The 21,578-nt window shown below is 36.5% G+C and overlaps 2 protein-coding genes across 2 annotated transcripts in view; both read right to left on the bottom strand.

The window, feature by feature from the left end:
* The window catches only part of LOC107595008 (transmembrane protein 150A-like), a 12,684-nt gene extending 7,973 nt beyond the window's left edge, over positions 1–4,711 (bottom strand). Inside the window, exons 1-5 of the mRNA XM_016285261.1 lie at positions 4,615–4,711; positions 2,311–2,555; positions 1,219–1,266; positions 1,050–1,136; positions 902–969 (exon numbers count right to left, since the gene is read on the bottom strand). Coding sequence (XP_016140747.1) covers positions 902–969; positions 1,050–1,136; positions 1,219–1,266; positions 2,311–2,375 — 268 coding nt within the window. The 5' untranslated portion in view covers positions 2,376–2,555; positions 4,615–4,711. The remainder of the gene's footprint in view (positions 1–901; positions 970–1,049; positions 1,137–1,218; positions 1,267–2,310; positions 2,556–4,614) is intronic.
* Positions 4,712–5,653: 942 nt separating this feature from the next.
* The window catches only part of LOC107595038 (transport and Golgi organization protein 2 homolog), a 25,586-nt gene continuing 9,661 nt past the window's right edge, over positions 5,654–21,578 (bottom strand). Inside the window, exons 4-9 of the mRNA XM_016285311.1 lie at positions 18,342–18,461; positions 12,601–12,715; positions 7,478–7,545; positions 7,140–7,287; positions 5,849–5,953; positions 5,654–5,750 (exon numbers count right to left, since the gene is read on the bottom strand). Of these exons, the coding sequence (XP_016140797.1) occupies positions 5,654–5,750; positions 5,849–5,953; positions 7,140–7,287; positions 7,478–7,545; positions 12,601–12,715; positions 18,342–18,461 (653 nt within the window). The remainder of the gene's footprint in view (positions 5,751–5,848; positions 5,954–7,139; positions 7,288–7,477; positions 7,546–12,600; positions 12,716–18,341; positions 18,462–21,578) is intronic.

The raw sequence follows: 21,578 nt of genomic DNA on the forward strand, positions 1-21,578 counted from the left end.
GATTTCAAAGATATGCTGTTATTTTGAACATTCTTTTCATCTAAGAATCCTAAAAAATGGTTTAAACATAATATTAAGCAGCAAATCTGTTTTTTGTTTGATAATCTGTTTTAAAACATTGATAATGATAAGAAATGCTTCTTGAGCACCAAACCAACACATTATAATGACTTCTGAAGGATCATGTGACCCTGAAAACTGTATAGAATTTATCAGCACAGGAATAAATTAAATTCTAAAATATATTAAACAGAAAAGTTATTTTAAAATGTAATAATATTTCACAATGTTCGTTTTTACTGTATATTTAATGAAAAATATGAAATTGATGAATTTTTTTTCTTTTAAAAATCCTAAAATTTTGAATGCCAATGTATGTTCGAAACTTGAAGGTTGAGCTACATATACATGTTTAACTTAGATTTTGTTCCGTAATGCAAATGCATTCACACATTTTTTTTAAACCATGTTTTTAGTGTTCAAATACTTAGCCTACACAAATCTTATGGTTTTTATTTCCATTTATAAGATTTATTATTTAGGTTATAGTGTGGTGTATAAAAGTTTGTAATAACACCCCTGATTTCATGTCACGACAGAAATAGAAGCAGATGACAGCCAACCTTCAACAAGACAAGGACAATCAAACCCCTAAATCACATAATCGCAACATATCAGCTCACTCATAACACAACACATAATGAAGCAAGCGACACAGGAAAACATTCATTTAAGGTGACGCAATAAGAAGCATGTCTGCAAGTCTCATGCAGGTATCTGTTTTTGCATCACCTCTGCCACTCTGAATGCTGAATGCTTCCATTCATGCTTTTGTTCTCCATTATTTGATATGTCACTGCCGGTGTAGAATATGTGGAAATATGAGAACAAGCAGTCTTACCCATGAAAGCTCCCACATTACCAATGAGACTGAACAGACAGCTCTCGGGAGGGAAAGATCCACATTTACTGAATCAAAGTGAAGACAAAGACACTGTCAGATCATGCTGGAAATAAACACAGACTCGAAATAAAGTGCACATGACTACCTGATGAGGGGGATGTCTTGAATGGTGCAGCATGTTTTTGGGAAGCCCGGCTTGGCTGTTTCATCTGTGCATGTTACATTGTATGACCTTTACAAAAAACAGCATTGATTATCAAATTACATAAACATCACACGCTTTAAACAGACTGAGTGAAACAAGCCCAACTTACCAGTTTTCGACAGGACAAACATGGTGGTTCATTACAGCCATTGCATATCTGAGGACACAGCAAAACAACACTGTATTGTACGTGCTGGCAATTTCATACATTTGAATTTGTATATGTGGGGAAAAAAGCTCAGATTTCAACTTTTAAAAAATATTTGACGTAACAAATTATAATTAATGCATTTTAAAGTGCCCCTATTATGCCAGTTTTAAGGTTGCTAATATTGTTTTATGAGTCTCCTAAAACAGGTTTACATGCATGCAAGGTCAAAAAACACGTTAGTTTTCTCAAAAAGTAGATTTAATTTTACCTAATTTCTAAATGATTCGTAAACGACTCGTGCGAAGCAGTTTAAAGAATCAGTCTCTCTAAACCCCTCCTTTCCGTGAGCCCTCACTGCTGTGATTGGTCAGATGGCACAGTCCTTTGTGATTGGTCCAGAGCCGAAGAGAGATTGGCTCTGGATTGGTCTACCGCATACAGCGCGTGTCGGAAACGAAACGCCCATTGCCATGACGGACTTGTCAATACAACACATAGAAAAGATGGTATCGATTGTACCTTCCCAATTCGAGCCGGAGTCTAATGATGAAACGGTTGAACTGGCTGATCGACAAGAGACTGATTCACAAGCACGACTGGAGCAGGACGTTTCTCAGTGGTAAGTGTCAAGTGTTAACAGGTTTGTGGTAATTATAAGATGCAATAAAACAAATTTACTCTCACAGTGTAGGATACAGCGTCTTCTACACATGATGTTAACCACACAGAAATTTTACTGTTTGTGGGCGGGCAAGTTGGCGACGTAAAACGTTGGAAAGACATTATGCAAATGTGTTACTTCGTGACGTAGAGCCGTAACAGAATAAGATTCGAATTCCTGACGACTCGTTTAGGCAATTGCGAGCTAACTCTTTTTTTTTAAAGACAATAACTTTATTTATCATGCACTGTCGGCTTCACAACTTTGCAGATAGTTTATGTTCACAACTTCACATACAGCTACAGTGTATGAAAGGTAATATTCGAAAAGGATAATAGGGGCACTTTAAGATGGATTTGAATCATGGGTTGCAGCATATTAAAACTCACACTATCCATATCCCAGTGATAGAGAAGGCAGCCAGGCTGACAGGCAGTATGATCCAGGCAGTCATTGGTCTGACAGTGAGGCCAGTCTGTCCCAAGCATGAGGGGGAGGAACACAGAGGGCTGGCAGGGTGAGACACAGGGGGGATGACGAGGGGGCACTGACATGCAAGGACACACAGGGAGGGGACATGAGAGGAGGAGAGGGATGCCACGCTGCTCCTTCCTTCTGGCCGCCAAATCCAGGCCTAATCAGTGTTTTCAGGAAACAAAGGAGGTGAACAGTGGAGAGAGAATTAGACAAACCATTTTAGAAATGCTTCAAATGAAATAACCACTTTAACTTTAAAGTCCACTTTAAAGTCTTGGAACATAATTTGCAATCCGTTTTACTTCCATAACGTGACATTTTGCAGAGCGAGACAGAATGTTCAAGAAGACAAAAATGTGAGTGGAACAAAAGGTCAAAAGATGAGGGATTGATGACATTGGCCATAAAAAAAAGCGCTTTCAGGGTGGAGCAAGGTATTACAATTATTACTAAATTACTTTTAATGGAATAATTTGCACTGATAAATCATTCCAAAAATGAAGACCATGAACGTGCATTAAAGTCACAAAGAGACAGAAGTAGCGACAGATCTTTTCTTTCATGTTGTGACGAACATCCAAAGCGCAACGGGTTATCGAAAAGTCAAAAATGAAGGGTGGGGTCTTGGTTCTATCTGGTTGTTGATTGGATGAAGAGCTTGTAGTCACTTGTAAGAAAAGCATTAAGAGGACTACAAGATTGAAGAAGTCCAGTATACGTCATCCAGTTATTTTCTGGTTTAAAATGATTAATTCAAAATAATAAATAAATAAAAAAGAAAGGAGCGAGACAGAATGTTCAAGAAGACAAAAATGTGAGTGGAACAAAAGGTCAAAAGATGAGGGATTGATGACATTGGCCATAAAAAAAGCGCTTTCAGGGTGGAGCAAGGTATTACAATTATTACTAAATTACTTTTAATGGAATAATTTGCACTGATAAATCATTCCAAAAATGAAGACCATGAACGTGCATTAAAGTCACAAAGAGACAGAAGTAGCGACAGATCTTTTCTTTCATGTTGTGACGAACATCCAAAGCGCAACGGGTTATCGAAAAGTCAAAAATGAAGGGTGGGGTCTTGGTTCTATCTGGTTGTTGATTGGATGAAGAGCTTGTAGTCACTTGTAAGAAAAGCATTAAGAGGACTACAAGATTGAAGAAGTCCAGTATACGTCATCCAGTTATTTTCTGGTTTAAAATGATTAATTCAAAATAATAAATAAATAAAAAAGAAACAAATGCATAAGCTCAGAAAATAGATTTTTATAATAGTTTTTTTTTTTACTTTAAGAAAAGACAGAGAAACTATTTTGACGTCAACTAGAGCAGCCAAACAAATGTTCATGCACGAGTATTAGTTGTCAGTCTCAGTGTTTTTAGTGTTTGATTCCACTTGCAATTTGCCCTTTTGACCCATTGATTAAATATCTAAAAGCACTTCTAGTCCAAAGTCAATCCTGCAGTTTGAGCGTGTGTGCTGCAGTGAACTTTGTTGTAAAAATATAAGCTTTTCTGGAATTCTGAAACACATGACAAGCAATACTGAAGAGTGGTTGATCACTTATGAGCTGTGGTACAATGACTACAATGCTGTCTATACAGGCAGCCCACTAGGTTTTCAAGCATATACGTAATCAGAAAATCTAAACCTTATTTTAATATACAGTACACTAAATGCATCAGCACATAAAAGGCTGCCACCGATGTTCACATCGAGTCGTCGACTAAGTTAGTCAGGCAGGTGAATGTGCTGCTGTGTTCGTGTCACTCATTTGCATTAGTTCAAACTAAAGTGTCATACAGGTGGCCTTCGTTGATCTCACTGTATCTTTTGTATAACCAAATAGCGTTTGCAAATCTTCTGGTTCGTTTCTAAATGTACTGGCTGATTGTTTCAATTCTCAGGTAGCAGCAGTTCCTTGTTCACTAGCAATAAAGCTAACGTTGGTTGTGTTTCGAAACCTTGTGCGCCGCCTTCCTAGACAGCATTTCGGAAAACAAGTCAAACGCAGCTGAGATGTCCCAAAATGCTGTCTAGGTAGACAGCTCACTCGGTTCTGAGGCAGCCATAGTGTCCACCAAAATCTTTAAACGACTACTGCCGCGCGAATTCCTTATTGCTTGTGAGTTCTAACGATGACACCAAGTTCTGCCCAAAATATCTGTGAAGATTTTATGTTTAGCAAGCAAACAAGACGTTCATATTTACATACCTTAAGCCCTGCTACTCCCTGCTTCCAACCTCACTTAACCTTGGTTGTTGCTTTAAGATAAGGCACTGTCACGAAAGCTGCTCCTCGCGCCTCACTGTAATTGTAGTTCTTCGTGTATTTAAAAAGAATGCGTTGCAAGGTGTCGCAATATTCGCTGGACTACTCCACCCACAATGCCAATGTACGGCGGCCGAGGGGTTCGAAAGAACTCGTCAAGATTGGTAATACAGCGACGTTCAAAGGTAAACAGCGTAACTGCAAGAAAAAAAATGACTTGAGAGATGTCATGTATCCATGTATTCTTATGTATCTAATATTTTCTGGCCAGAACAATGATGTTCCTTGTACCATATTACAAAAAGGATATAAAAGTAATAACATGCCTGTCCATTTTGGCTGTCATGTTGCTGTGACAAGAAGTTTTGTCATAGCTAGTAACATTTTATGATTAAAAAATGAATTATTTTGATATTAAGCTTGCATTGTTGTGTTTTATGTTTATAATAAGGTAATTTATTAATGCATATTTACTGTTTCAGTGTTTGTTGTGTCTGCCTAAATGCAGCAAATCCCTTTTTATACACATTAAGATGTCATCAATACAGCCAAAAGAAAATGAATTATATATTGCATTGTGTAATTGAGTATACGACTAATACACCTAATCATAACGGGGTCAGAAGAACTGCTTTTTTAAAATGTTCTCTAAAATATACTCTTTGGAAATGCAGAATGGATAGAAACAAACATCGACGAGATTAAATCCAACTGATTTATTATCATAGTCATGAATGAACTGACTAACTTTAATGAAATTTAAAGTAAGAATGCACAGGATAAGGGAAATGTAATTCTGATCAAAAAACTTTTTTTTTTGAAGTGTTTGGGTTTTAAAAATGTGTTTTTAGACTACATACAATTGTCCTTGTCTAAATAACTCCAAGTTAATTTTCTCAAATAAATGTAATTTAATATAGAACCAGCTTTACAATCTGGGCTTTAAAAATGTTACATGCCCCTAGATGGCAACAGACCACACTCAGTCACATCCCAGTATAGTAATGTCACAGTTCAGCATGGTGCGCTCCGTAAAGCTCACGTTTCCTTCTCGGTCGATGAGGATGACTGTATTGGTCCTGGGAAATACAAACACAAATATGACACTGGTTAAACTTCACAACTGGAGGTAAACTAGAAAGTGCAGAGAGAGAAAGAAGTAAAAGCATGATGGGACCTTGTGCCGTATCCTGGTGAGCGCACACACACTGCAGACAGAGCTTGGAGTATGGCCTTACTGAAGCCTACACCTTGACTCTCCTGTTCGAGGTCTGGGGTGTTTCTGAAAAGAGTAGAAGTGAGATTCTTATGACTCTAGTGTGACAAATCAAGCTGACGATTCGATTAAGATCTGAGCAGTTTTAGAATGCACAGAAATGCTACAGGTATTCACATTGTTTATAAAAAAATATTGAAAAAAAATGACATAAAATAATTAATAAATAATAATAATAAAAATAAATAAAGTACAGTAGTATACAAAATACAGTACACACTACCATTACCATAAGTCTCTTATGCTCATCAAGGATGCATTTATTTGATAAAACAAAAGTAATATTGTGAAAAATTACAATATTAAAACAACTGCTTATTACTAACAGTTGTGCTAATAGTTATTTTTGTGGATTCTTTGATGAATAGAAAGCTCAAAAGAACAGCTTTCATTTGGAACAGAGATCTTTTGTAACATTACAAATGCTTTATTGTCACTTGATGAATTCAATGAATCCTTGCTGAATAAAAGTATTATTTTCTAACTTACTTTTGAATGGTAGTGTATATACACTTAGTATATATACTAACTTAATCGGTTAGTTTCTAATACTAACTGATTAGTTGCAATGCAAAGCTTAGAAAATATAAGATATAAGAACTGACACAACTGCACGACTATTTACTTAAATATCATAACTGGTTTTAAATCAATTACTCTCACTGATGAATACATAATTAAATTATGAATGCAAATAGGTCCATAATGTCTAATTAGATGGCTCTCACTTCCATAACTTCAAACACATACACAGTTATAATGCAGAAAATGTATTTATTAAGAAGAAAACATATAACAGTGCTGTCTCTAAAAATGTAAAGTGATCATATAAAAAAAGAAATCTGTAATAAAAAAGTGAAAAACAACGAAGCTTAACATGGAAGTAAGTTAATTTGGACTCATCCAGTGTACGACTCTGAAGAGCTGCTTTTTAATATCTAAATTCATTTTGATTTGCTGCCCGCATTCACCTTATATAACCTATAGAAATGAGACTTCAAAAATCATGCTGCTTGTGCTTCAGAGTAACTTTCTAAAAATCCATTTGCTTTGTGTCTCAAGTGCTTCTTGAGGATCAAAAAGGATGGATGGTGGTTTGATGAAGAAAGGTAGCTGGACGATAAAGAGAAACAGAAAAAACGAGAGAATAAGAGAAAACTAATTTTCCTAATGAAGGAGAGTGCACACTTACAGCTCCTCATTATTGAGTATATGGAGCAGTTCCTGCATTAAGCCATCAGGGGACAGTGTTTTGTTCAATACACTGGTGAACAACCGTTTGCCTTGCTGCAGTTTTCTCCACGGAGTTTCCAGAAGAGAGTTACTCAACCCATAGATTCCTGCTGAAACAAACAATCATCCATCACTTCCTGTGAGCTCTGAGTGAGACACACCCACCAATCTGGTGCTGAACGAGCAAAAGTGGTCTGTATTGCAGACGGTAGGTGTAACACTGCAAACAAACAGCAGTGCTTTATGCAAGACCACTGGTGTCTGAACACAGAGCGCTAACTGAGGGACTGAACACACCTGCTTTGAGATGAATGGGCTCTGAACTGCCCTTGTTTCCATAGTAACACAATGTGTCTTCATTGGCCCTGCATCCAACAACACAGCGAGAAAAAAAAATTAGTTAGTGCTCACTGCTAAAACACAATTAAACACATATTTACAGCTATTTTTGCATCATTTGTCACTGTAAACACAGAAACAAATTCCATAGTTATGTAATGCATACATAAAGAACTGTAGAGGAAGTCAATGCAAATCAACACATCCTAATTAATAAAGTAGCAAAACTCAAAAGACAAAACAAGTCTATTTTACATATATACTTTATACTGTATACACATTTTTCACATGCTTTGTTATAGACAGAACGATAGACTGATAGACAGACATATAAACAGACAGACAGATATAGAGACAGACAGAAGGACAGATATATAGACAGACAGACAGACAGACAGACAGATAGATATAGAAACAGACAGACAGATATATATATACACACATACAGACAGATATACATACAGATATATAGATAGACGGACAGACAGATATATAGACAGAGACAGACAGATATATATATATATATATACACACATACAGACAGATATACAGACAGACAGATATACATACAGATATATAGATAGACAGACAGACATACATAGACAGAGACAGACAGACAGATATACAGTATATATATATATATATATATATATACACACAGAGTGACAGATAGATATACAGACAGACAGACAGAAGGACAGACAGAAAGACAGACAGATATATAGACAGACAGACAGATAGACAGTCTCTGTCCTTCATCAGCTCATGAAAGAAATCTTCCTAAATCAGCCTGTAATTAAGGAGGAGAGTGAATCTCCTTTCAGTTTGTATGTATGAGCTCAGTCAGTTCATCATTAATTTATGTGATTAGACATGTTCTTGTTTTCATACACATGAATCTAGTGGATGGATCCTCAGTGAAGCTCATTACTCCTGATGGAACTATGGTGATATAGCCGTGTGTTTCAGAGGACATTTTATTGGCCCAGGAGACAAAAGAGGATGGCTATGAAAGGAGAAATGGCCAATTTAGGGTTTTTGAAAGCACTTTGAGAGGGACATCAATAATGCTGGTTGAACAGTTTGGCAGCGATGGCAAACCACGATGAAGAGAAAGACAGACAGCGAGGAAAGGACTTCAGAAGCCTCAGAACTCTGGAGACTAGACCCCGTTGTATAAGTACTAGGGATAAAATAAGTATGCAGAATAAGTATGCAGAATGCTGACTTTCCGTAAAACCACATCTGTTTTTAGGAATCTTAAAAATGAATGTTTATTAATGGAATTTTGCTGAACTACACTACTTTTTTTAAGTGCACCGAAGAGATGCAATTAAAAGTTTTTCCCCCTCTGTATTCGGTTTCATTCATCTACATGTTCCACATATTGTTTATATTATATACTTAAAAAATTATTAGTTCTGTTCTAGGATGATAATTGATTAATGTACAGTGTTGGTACTAGTATATTACTCATTACTAGTTACTAATTTCAAAAGTAATATTGCTACTTTACTTATTACTTTCTTGCAACAGTAATTAGTTACACTAGTTACATTACTTTTTCTTCACGCCCCACAGAAGTTGTAACTGTGTATCTTCCACATAAAATTCTAGTGATTGATTCAAGTCACATTCAAGTAGAAGTGTTGTATTAATCTCATTAATTGTCACGTCCAGCTTGAAGCTAATTATCATTTCTCCATTACCCATATACGATTATATTTCATTAAGTTTGTAAGAAACTTTAAATTTCCAAAAAGATTTTTTTAATCATAGTAATATAATGTACCACATGCTGATCAGAGGGATGTGGGTGGGATGTAATGCCAGAGTAAAGTAAAGTAAAGTAAAATGATCATCTTTTTTCCTGACAAATTCAATATAATCCAATATTTCTATCTGCTGAATGTAAGCTTTTCCATATTCCAAGCTTGCCTGCTGCACTGGGGACATCACATGCATGTGAGAGTCGTGAAAATTATGAAAATAAATCGAGGAATTATTTGATTGTTGGATTTTAAATCAGTGGGTTGAGGCATCAAAAGTAACTAAGTAACTAAGCTGTTTTATGGATGGTAACTGTAATATTATTACTGAAATCTTATTAGTAATTAGTTACACTACTAGTTACTGCAAAAAGTAATATTAATACAGTAACTAAGTTACTAGTTAATGCCCAACACTGTTAATGTAACATTCCAGACATGCTAAAATACATAATATAGTAAAAGCTATGACACAAAACACCTGTAGCTACTGTTTATATCTTGTACCTTATTGTTTAAATATACATAACTCCCCATTACACCAGCTGTGCCTATAAAAAGTACTTAATTTGAGCAATCTCCACTGGCACAAACACAATACCTTCTAATAATGGCCTTATCTATCTCCACTAATGCATTAATTGCACTGAAAGACTTTAAACACTGGGGCATAAGAGCCAAATAGTCTTCTAATGATGTATTAATGCAGCACAATAATTGCTAGAAAAGTTACAAATTAATTTTGTACTGGAGACATGCTTTCACTAATATTATTTTCACAAAATAAACTCAAATAGCAAACTGTTCAGTTACCAGTTTTAAGCACTTTGCCAAGGGCACTTCGTTTTGAGATTTGGATCAGAAAGACCAAGCCTTATTCAGCTAAAACAGCCAGTCAACTCAGCAGACAAAAATTTTAGGGTTACACACCCATCTATCATACCAGCTTTCAGGGATCTAATTTTAACTATATCCATAGCAGTAACGCTATCCAGCTACTCCCATGAATGCCATACAAAATATATAGTAATATAATATAAGAATAATTATAATAATAAGTAGTTACTGCTGCCTTCAGTTTAAATGCCGTATTTCCATGTGAAATGAGAGACATTTATTTGTGAACTGCAGGTTTGCTGTCAGCTCCAATCAAGATTTTAACACCTTTAACACCTCTGTGCAAAGCCTACATTGCATTCTGACAGGATCAAAACCATACATGCTGCCACAGATATCTTACTTCCTCTACATGACCCCACCTTGACTGAATAATAAGCATCATTGACTTGTCACATGTGCACGTGTTCAAATAAAGTATTCTGCCTGACATCAGAAAGTTGCATTACATTTTAAAATACATTAAAATAGAAAACTATTTAAATTGTTTACAACATAAATTTATTTTAAATAATATTATTTCACAATATATCATATTTAGTCAAACATTTCACAGTATTAAGGTTTATACTGTATTTCTGATCAAATAAATGCAGTACAAGAGATTTAAAAAAATAACTTCTTAATGACCCCAAACAAAAGTTGCAGAAGTATAGAATGAGCCATTTTTTGCAGCCCTGTTTCAATAATTGTCTTTTTTTTTTTACTGGGGAGGAAATTCTGAAATTTACAGAATGAACACTTTAGTCTCTAAAGATCAAGGAAAATTTGATTCCTCTTGAAATGAGCTCTTGAAAGAATCTATATAGTGTATAAGTGAAAGCTGTGAGCAGCACACTCAAAGAGGAATTTTAATACCAAACCTGATCTGAATAAGCAGAATTTTTTTTTCATTGGGCTGAAAATATCACATAAAACATAAAGGCTATTATAAGTGTTGTCAGTCACATCCCTGTAGAGGAACAAACAAAACCTCTTTATCGTTTTGGAAAAGGCCGTCTCTATTTACAGAAGACAGCTGTATTGATTTCAGCACAAAATGCCCATTGTAATTCCTCAAGAGTTTATCTGGACATGTATCATTTTGTCCTTCGTGGCTGAGGAAAGAAAGCGAGAGTCCGATAATAATAATGATCTTGTTTATTAAAAGGGTAAACAAATGAATAACACTCCCCACGGCTATGGCTTTCTGTTTCATTACTGGGTTTTGGGTTCTGAGTGGCCTTCCAATGTATTTTCTGTTTATAAATATTTGCTTGAAGAGACAGAGACGAATGGACAAATGTTATCCCTCCAGTCCCTCAGATGGCAGCATGGACTTAAGTAATACATTACTAAATTAGCAGACAGCCTTTCAGCAAGCTAAAGGATGGGGAGATGATGACTTGTTTTAAGTATATCCTAATATCTAGTTAAATACACACTTCAGTGTCTACACTACTCAGCTATAGTATATGTGTTCACTCCTATTGCTATTGCTTATGTTACGGTCATTGTGAATGTATCCTCAGTCTACAAGTTTGCTAAACGTAAAATAAGTATATTTATCCTCTACACTGAACCACTATTATGGTATTATACACACAAAAACGTCGTTATTTTTTACCTTTAATATGTGGAATCATGAAACCCATCTTCTTAAATAGTCTCAAATTACTATGCTCTGAGAAAATCACGCTGCTGGAAACACGCCATCTGTTCGGACTATATTCTAAATAGACTTCTTGAGCTTCGGTATATGGAGAGCAGGTGGCGGCACCAGTGCCTGCTGTCCTTCTTAAGGACTCCAGAGCTTAGACAGTATCATCACTGTCATGTCATACTCATAACAAATGATAAAGAAAGTGAGATCATGGTTGAAAGTGAGTAGTAATTTTAGAGCTATTTCTCAAAGCTTTGTGTCTCTTTAAACAGGCTTGATATAGCACCAAGTGGTTATAATTAGTGACAAGTGGTTTTAATTAGTGAACTGACAGCTGAGATGTACATGGTTTAATTGGATTTAAATGAAAGATTCTGTAAGAATGCATCACATTATATATATATTTTTTCCCTGTGAAACAGCATAACAAAGGCATTTTAGGTTTTATTATTTGACAGCATTTTAATAAGTAAGCTGATTTGAACAAAATCGTATCATGAAATATCTATATCTAAATAATTAGTTTGATGTAGTTGTTTGAAAACTAAATTATGAACATATATGCCACCAAAAACCTTCACAAATACAACAACTTCACCTCTGAAAAATATCAAAACACCAAATTTGAACCTATTAGTGTGAATGAGCTTGCTTTCAAAAATTGAGGGAAATCACTAACAGTCATCCATTTGATTTATTCGAGGCATTCACCATTTAAGCAAGGTTATATATATTTGGAAAGAACCAAACAAGATTTGCCTTTCACCACTCACCTGAAGTCAGCAGTAAGGAGATTGAAGCCATTATATAAATGAGCTTCTGAAGACACTTTACGGAGGTACGCGAAACTGTCCAAGTTATCTGTCAAATAGTTGGACACCAGGAAACCTGAGTAAAAATGACAAATGAAGACAGGCATGTATCAATAATCCAATTTATTACAACCATGGATTGTGAAAGAGGAGGAATAGGTTGTGAACTGCTTGGCATTTTCATTTTGTCCACTCTCAAATATGTTAGAGAACTAATTGCTCAAATTAATGCAATTTGCTGAACAACATGTACAGAGCCATATTTCTCCAGCTCCTGCACGCAGCTGTTGTGTACAACCATCCAAATAACAGCTGGGTTGTTTGCATTATTTTTAGTGACATGGCTTTGGAACAGAGGGGTGGGGTGTGTTTGAGTGCTAGTGAGGTGTCAGCATATAAAGAGGCCTTGAAGAAGCTAAACAGACACTGGAGTGATGACAGTGAGTAGTCTAGCTCAGCTGAGTGGAGATCTGCAGTGAACAGCTGTTCGCGTCTCTGGCCTCACCACCCATATGCACGCGTTTATGTGAACATGTCAGCATTCATTAAGAATAAAATAATTAAGGCAACCTAGTGCTGGGCGGTATACCGGTTCATACCGAATACCGGTGTTTATTTTTGTTATGATATGAATTTTTAAAATACCACAATACCGGTGTATGTCGCTTAAACAACGTTAGGAACGCGACACTGTTTGGAATAAGTCCCTTTTCACTGTTGCACTGTGGTGAGGGAACAGCTGTATGTGTTATAAGCGTGAAAGTTCCGAAACTGAAGCTGTAGAACTAATAGAACGTGATGACACAGAAGAACTCATCCACAATATCCACATTGACCTCCACAAATATCCACCGCCTCCTGCTATCAGCTCCCGCGTCTCACACACACAAGCGTGACTTTAGCACTAGATTTAGCAACTTTCAGACCCTTTTAGCGGCTTTTTTCCATAGAATATTCATACTGACAAACCTAGCGACTTTTTTGGATAAACCTTAGCTATGGTTCAGTTGGAAGATTCGCCAGTGCTGTCCCGCGAACGCGAGGTCTGACTTTCCCGGAGAAGTGTCACCTCTCTCGGCGTCTGTTCTGTGCAGTGAGCGGCAGAGAAGCAGCACATTCAGTTGGCCGGACCACAGCCAACTCGTCAATAAATGAGTACAAAACAGCGTTTCCTAGCACCTGTCGCTTACTGATTGTTTGGAATTATAAATATGAGCGTAGTTCGTCTGTTAATATCACATGCACTTTTTTGTTTGTTGTTTTTTTTAGTTTGTTACTCAGACACAGGCAGTGTGCTGCATGAGACAAAAAAGTAATATAGCCAAAACAACCGCATAGCTGCTCTTTAGTGTTGATTTTACTAGATGATGCCGCGATTATAAATGACAGTGACTCCTGGTTACCATGTATTAGAAGGGGTCGTGTTTAGTCACTATAGTGTGGTATTTTTTGACAATATTCACTCATGACAGTAAAATAGGGCATTCTAAGTCAATATACTGCAGTATTTCCTCTCTCAATCAGTAAAAAATATGGTTAACACCCGGTCATGCATGAAAAAAAATACCGTCATGTACCGTGAAACCGGTATAATTTTGAAAAATACCGTGATATAAATTTTTGGTCATACCGCCCAGCACTAAGGCAACACCACTTAATATTCAGACTAACTTCTTCAGCATTGTGGGTTAGGAGTAAAGACCTTCCAGGAAGCATGTTAACAATGTAAACAAACTAAAACTGCATCATTAGAATAAGGTTCATATTGGATAGGGGTGCTCCGATCAGGATTTTTGAGGCCGATCACTGAAAGCAGTATCTGCCGATACGATCACCGATACCGATCTTTTTAAAGCCTTCTTTTTATCATGTAGAATTATTTATAGTGATGATCCAATCAAGATTTTTAGACATTTATTCAGGGCCTGAATTTCATTTTTGAAAATGAATTCCCCTCTTAGGTGACTCTTGTGAGAAGGGATTTTTTAATTTGAGGGGTGGAGGGGGGCACTTTTTTTGACATTTTTCAAAAAATATATATTTATCTCACCTAAATGTTTGATCATGCACTGCATTTTTGTTTTGACAATCGTGCAATTGTTGCACAATAGCTTACACACAAGCCTGATTTCATGAGCTGTATGTGAGGCAGTGTTACACCAGGTTCACACAAACTCCATTTGCGGTATAGCATCAACACTGACTGTGCTTTCACACAGGAGTCTGCTCCTGATCCATGGCTGTTTACTACAAACACAGCATTTATCTATTATTTTGATTTCAAATCCAAACATTGTAACTTAAAATGCTTTTTCAGCATTGTGACACAGTACAGTAAAACAGTCTTTAAAAGATGTTTAAATGCAATAAATATAAGAAACATTTTCTATGCTTTGCATTTAAATCTTTATTACAAGCAATCCTGCGGTTCATAAAGAACTTTGTTTTCCAACCTCCACGCGTGCCATCTATTATTGCCTCGTTTATCTAAAAGTGCTCTTTCCCTTTAAACCTAGCCAAAAAGCCATAGCCTATGTGCTGACTGTGAAACAAAGTAGACTTTAATTTTTTTGTTTTGACAATCGTGCAATTGTTGCACAATAGCTTACACACAAGCCTGATTTCATGAGCTGTATGTGAGGCAGTGTTACACCAGGTTCACACAAACTCCATTTGCGGTATAGCATCAACACTGACTGTGCTTTCACACAGGAGTCTGCTCCTGATCCATGGCTGTTTACTACAAACACAGCATTTATCTATTATTTTGATTTCAAATCCAAACATTGTAACTTAAAATGCTTTTTCAGCATTGTGACACAGTACAGTAAAACAGTCTTTAAAAGATGTTTAAATGCAATAAATATAAGAAACATTTTCTATGCTTTGCATTTAAATCTTTATTACAAGCAATCCTGCGGTTCATAAAGAACTTTGTTTTCCTACCTCCACGAGTGCCATCTATTATTGCCTTGTTTATCTAAAAGTGCTCTTTTCCTTTAAACCTAGCCAAAAAACCCATAGCATATGTGTTGACTGTGAAACACAGTAGACTTTAACTATATGCATTTATGGAGTAATTACTAAATTTTCGTGTCAATCCATGTTCATATTTACCGCAAACAATGCGCTGTTACTTTAATTCAGCGCGTGCAGCACAGTGAAAACGTGTGGAAACGATCTCTGCACTGCTGCAGACGCACTGCTCCTGGAAAGCACTGCCGGACCACAACTGTGTGCAGTGTGCACGCTTTATTACGTTAACATGAGTGCGAAAAAAATACGCACCGCATATGCACTGCAAACGGAGTAATGTGAACCTGGCATTATGTGTGTGTGCTGCGAGTGTGCATGAGCGCACTGGCAAGAATTAAAAAGAAATGCTATTTATAAACTTTAGTGACGATGCGACGCTGACTCGATTGTGACAATTCCTGTGTCAAGTGCCGCGTGCAGCTCACTTATAGTGCAGACGCGATGTTATTTTAAGCTATTTGCGCATTTTGAGAGAGAAAAAGACCGCCTATCAAACATCCCAAAGCGATTATCGACCGATAGTGATCGGTAGCCGATCAATCGGAGCACCCCTAATATTAGAGCATTGATATTTGAAAATGTAGATGAAAATGTAAAAAAGTATATAAAAAAAAACTGTTATTAAATCACAAGAGTCTCTGGTCCCTGGATAGGGCTCAGGTCCCTCCGTCCATGTTGGTTTATGGAAATTTTCATGCTCAATAAAATGGCATTTTTAAAATGGTTGTTTTCTCAGAGACATACACAAAGTAATGACTCATAACTCCAAAACTATAGCAATGAGAGTCAAATGGTAGGTATAATTTGATAGAAAACCTTTTACATTTTTTGAAAATAGATTTGTATTACATTTGGACTTTCTCATGCTGAGAAACGTCTGATAAAAGACAGAAAATAAATGTGCGCTCAAGGGAAATTTCACTTATCTTTGTTATTTGACATGTAATATCTCAGGAAGGAAATAAGATAGGAAGAAAATTTGTTCTGGATCAAATTGTATGGTGATAGACTCCAACATCCATTGGTAGAGCTTCTCAACCTTTTTCAAGATCAAAGCATAGTTGCATCTGCGAGCACCACCCGATTGGTTCGTCGCCTAGCCCAAATATACAGGTAGGTTTTGCTAGATCTGACTCTAATATACAATTGGTAGAGTTTCCAGAATATTTACAACGATGTTGAAAAAAACAAACATGGACGATTCCAGTAACACTGGATAACATGATTGCATCCCAGAAAGATGAGAGACATGTCTTTAGCCATGTAGCATGTTGCATCATTCCGTGAGGTATATCTCATGATTGATGCAATCGATTATGTTGATTTTGGGAGTCATTTCACTCAGGAGTAACCACTGTAAGTAATTGTTGTTTTTAATGTCATTTTCGATCTGTGCATGTTTGATGAAGTTCCAAGCGGAAAAGCCACATGAATGCTACATTTGTATATACTTGGCTACATGCGTGTCTGTGGGATTTTATGTGTTATGACTCCAGGAGGAATCAGGAATCTTTAGATCTGAGTGACGGATTATGGTGAGGTGGCCCTCTTTATAATCAGGACAGTCCGCTGAAAATAATGTCTCGTTCAAGTTTAAAGGGTTAAATGGTTTAACAACCACCCAGAATATCATAGAAACCACCTAGTAATACCCTAACCACCACCCAGATTATCCTACAAATAGCAACATGCTTAAAAACAGTAAGAAGGCCTTAATATAAATACAATACAAACTTTATTTCTATAGCACATTTAAAACAACTACTGTTGACCAAAGTGCTTTCCAGGACACATTAAAACAACAAGAAAAAAAAGCATACAGTCACAAAAGTCCATATAAAACTTTAACACTCTAGCCAGTTTTAAAGGTCACGCTGAAAAGATAAGACTTCAAACTCGACTAAAAAGCATCCATAGAAGGAGCAGATTTAATGTGACCACAACTTAACAACCATATAGCAACATCTTGATAAGATGGACAAAACTTTCTAGTCCAGTCCTCAGCCATATCTACAATGTTACAGAACTATTACAGGAAATTGTGAAAAATGTGGCCATTTCTATCATCATGTGTGAGTTTTACATAGGCAAGCACCACTCACATTTTCTTTAGAAAATATAGTTATTGTTATTATTTCTTTTGCTGATTTGAAAATCTAATTTATTTTTTATTTGTGAGAAAGCATTTTTTACAAGCCCCTTTGGGCTGTTTTTACTTTCTCAGCACTTCTGTTCTTTGGTAAAATTTATTTTAGCTTTATGCTTGTATATTATAAGCAAATACATTAAAAAAAATGGATTCGGAGGTGTGCATGTATAAAAGTGTTGGCTGCATAAGACTCTTCAGTATATTAGTCTATGATACATGTTTGCATATAGCAATTTTGATGAGAGACTCGATCTGCTCAAGCTATATATATATATATATATATATATATATATATATATACACAGTATATTAGGGGTGAAAATAAATGCAGGAAAATAATCTCTGCATGCCTGCTTACTTGAACAGAAAGTACATGGACAATGAAGGCTTTTAAAAGGTGAATTATGCTACTATTAAGGAGTAATTTGTCAGGGTAATACATTGATTAAGTGTGTCTAGTCAATTGCTCAGTAATAGTAGAGTACATTAATACAAATGGGTGAAAGATCTGCACTACCTCTCCCCATAGCATCTGGATTTTGCCGTGCTTCCAGGTAATTGGTCAGTGCGGCCAGTTTCCCTCGTTTGCTAATTCCCAGCCATGATCCGCCTTCTTTTCCCTCTTCCAGGTCCAGACCTAATGACAGAAAACAAAAAGTCACATTGTGATTTAATGTTACAGAACTATTATAGTTCTGTCTCTTTGTTTTACATTATACATTATATTACATTATATTAAATCCTGTCTGCTGGCTATAATAATAAAACCAGCAAGAGATCAGATATATATGTACTGAACAGCTCTGGAATGTTCACTGAGAATGACCTGAACTGAAAGTAAAGAATAATATTTTTCATCTTGATACTGAAAAGAAAGAAAAAGTACTTTATAGGCCCAAGTACACTGATCTGTCTAGTGCTTTGAAAAGGGGAGAAATTCTGAACAACTGAATCACTAAATTCTACCAAAAACAACAGTGCTAGATGGTTTCATGCAAAGCTACACAGCAAACCAGAGTGTGATTCATGTTTAGTAACAGCCCATTAATAATGGTAACATTTAGCTTAGTATCCTTAAAAACACCTGGCCTTCTCATCTTCACCCAAAGACTCCAACATTCTCATCCATACCCTACACTTCACTCTTCAGGCTTCTTCGTTAGCAGCCAAATTTATTTTTACCACTACACTAAAAGCACCCATGAACCATTCAATTCTGTCTGATCCAAGGATTGAATGGCAGAACATGGACAGAAAATAACTAAACAAAAGCCCCATGATCTTGTGGAGCCAGGGGAATGACTGATTTCTGTTCTGGGATGTATTGTTTAGCAGACTCTGTGTCATCAGTCAATTGAACAGTTCTTATTCCTTGAGGGTGGTCAGCTGAATCCTGACAATGGACACTTAATCAAACGTGGATGATTACCTTTTCCTCTCCTAATGTCAGATTGATTATGACTGAATTCCCACTACTGAGGCATGATGCAAGAGACTTAAATGTAATTATAACCCCTGTAAGGGAAACAGGTCAATTTAGCTCAAAGGGAATCATTTAAGATTTTAAAGGGAACTCCACCAATAATATGTAAGGGAATTAGGACAGAATCACTGTTTACGGTTGATCACTGAGACGGCCAGCGAGTCAGTGAACGATAGATGTCATACTATAGTGAAAACACTATTAATTAGCACAGTAACAAGATCGGCAGTTTAAGACATTAACTTGTGAGCACAAAACACGAGATACTTCTCTTTTCAATATAAATAAGGCTTTATTGGATAAATCTAAGACATATAAACTAATCTAACACACGCATTCACACACAAGTTGCAGATAGAGAGAAAGTGAGGAAATAATTAGTTTAAGAGAATGAAAATGTGAAATCCCAAGTTTACAGCAATATGTGCAATTGCATAGATCTGAACAACCATCAATCACTTAATTAACCCTCGCATTGAGTTCCTCAATGAGGTTAAAATTTATATTAAATGCACCAGTTCAGCTAGTATCCGGGGTTCCCTTCCTTGTCTGCCGAAAGGGGTTTCCCGCTTTTCTGATTGGCTGGAGGTTCAGTCTTGGGAAGCCAGTGATTGGGCGTTGGCTGGCGACGCGGAGCTGTGGTCTGCAGTTGAAGTTTAGACAGCATCGGAGATGCGGCGTGTAGCGTCTCGACCAATCTGACACACTAATTTTTATTTGATTTAACAAATCAATTATTCATTAGATTAACAAGTCGTCACAGTCCCCTCACTCAATATACTGGATGCCAGGATTTCGGCTGAACACCATCCCCCACCTTGGTCACTATGACAACTAATGTTTTGACCAAATCTTAGATTGTCTGATTCGGTCTGATATCCTACACCCCTCAAGCAGTAGATGCAACCAGCTTATCTTCTAAATTATTCTCTTTCCTAAGGAAAAAATAATCTTCAATAATTCTCTCCAAACTGAATGTTCTGACAAATAATAATCACTGACTCACTAGATGACGCAGTTTAAACCAGCATGAAGTATTTTGAGGAATTGGATTTTGCCATTTTCCAGTGGCATCAAATCTTTGAAAGGCATGGCAAGTTTATAGTGGGAGCATATACAGGCTAAACAAGAGCGGTGCAAGAATTAAGCCTTGTGGGACTCCGCATGTCATGGACGTCCACTTAGACTTATGCTCTGCTATACTCACATAATAACCTCTCCCTTTTAAGTATGACCTGAACTAATTGAGAACCATCCCAGAAAGCCTGACCCAGTTTTCCAGTCTCTCTAGAAGTATGTTATGATCGACAGTGTCAAACGCAGCACTGAGATCTAGTAGTACCAGCACTGATATTTTGCAAGAATCTGAATTTAAGCGAATATAAAGTTATTATCTTAATGAAATGTAAAACATATAGTAGCAAGTAGGGGTGGAATAGTTCAACTTACTCACGGTTCGGTTTGTATCACGGTTTTAGAGTCACGGTTTTGGTATGGTTCGGTATGTGCTGTGTTTAGGCAAAAACTATACTGTCAAATAAAAATAAAGAAAATAAGAATAATCTAACTAAAGGCAACATCACAAATAAATACAATAGAGTAAAGATACAAATAAAATAAACAGTGCTTTTCAGTTTTTTTTAGGTAGGTCTAACATTTAGTTTTCAGGTACAGAAATGTAATAAAGTAATGAAATGCAAAACAGCACTGCATATTTGACTGTATAAATTAAAGATGATTCTTTATTAAAGTTACAAAAGCTATTCAATCAAGAGCAGTGAGTGATTTCTTTGTTGTTGCTGTTTGATTAATATTAAGAATGTTAAAAGCTATTCAATCAAGAGCAGTGAGTGATTTCTTTGTTGTTGCTGTTTGATTAATATTAAGAATGTTAAAAGCTATTCAATCAAGAGCAGTGAGTGATTTCTTTGTTGTTGCTGTTTGATTAATATTAAGAATGTTACTTCAGAGAGCGAAAGCTTAATCCACGTGTTCTGAGGCGCGGGTTTGCGTGCTTCGGATGAGCGCATGCACAAATCTTCCACTGCGCGCACGCGCGCACGAGTGGCAAAGGTCAAACAAGTTTAGTTTAAACACAGATATCAAAGTGGGCTGTTCAGGTCTCACCTGCATCAGCACCCGGGTGATGACGAAATAAATGCTTATATTCCAGCATAGGGCAGTCGCATTGAACAAGAGTGAATGGTTTGTCTACGTTTTTTTTTTCTTTTTCCCATCGCTGTTGTTGTAATGTATTGGGAAGCCAGAATG

The sequence above is a fragment of the Sinocyclocheilus grahami genome, unplaced genomic scaffold (genome assembly GCF_001515645.1).
Source record: "Sinocyclocheilus grahami isolate Dianchi unplaced genomic scaffold, SAMN03320097.WGS_v1.1 scaffold195.1, whole genome shotgun sequence".
Lineage (NCBI taxonomy): Eukaryota > Metazoa > Chordata > Actinopteri > Cypriniformes > Cyprinidae > Sinocyclocheilus > Sinocyclocheilus grahami.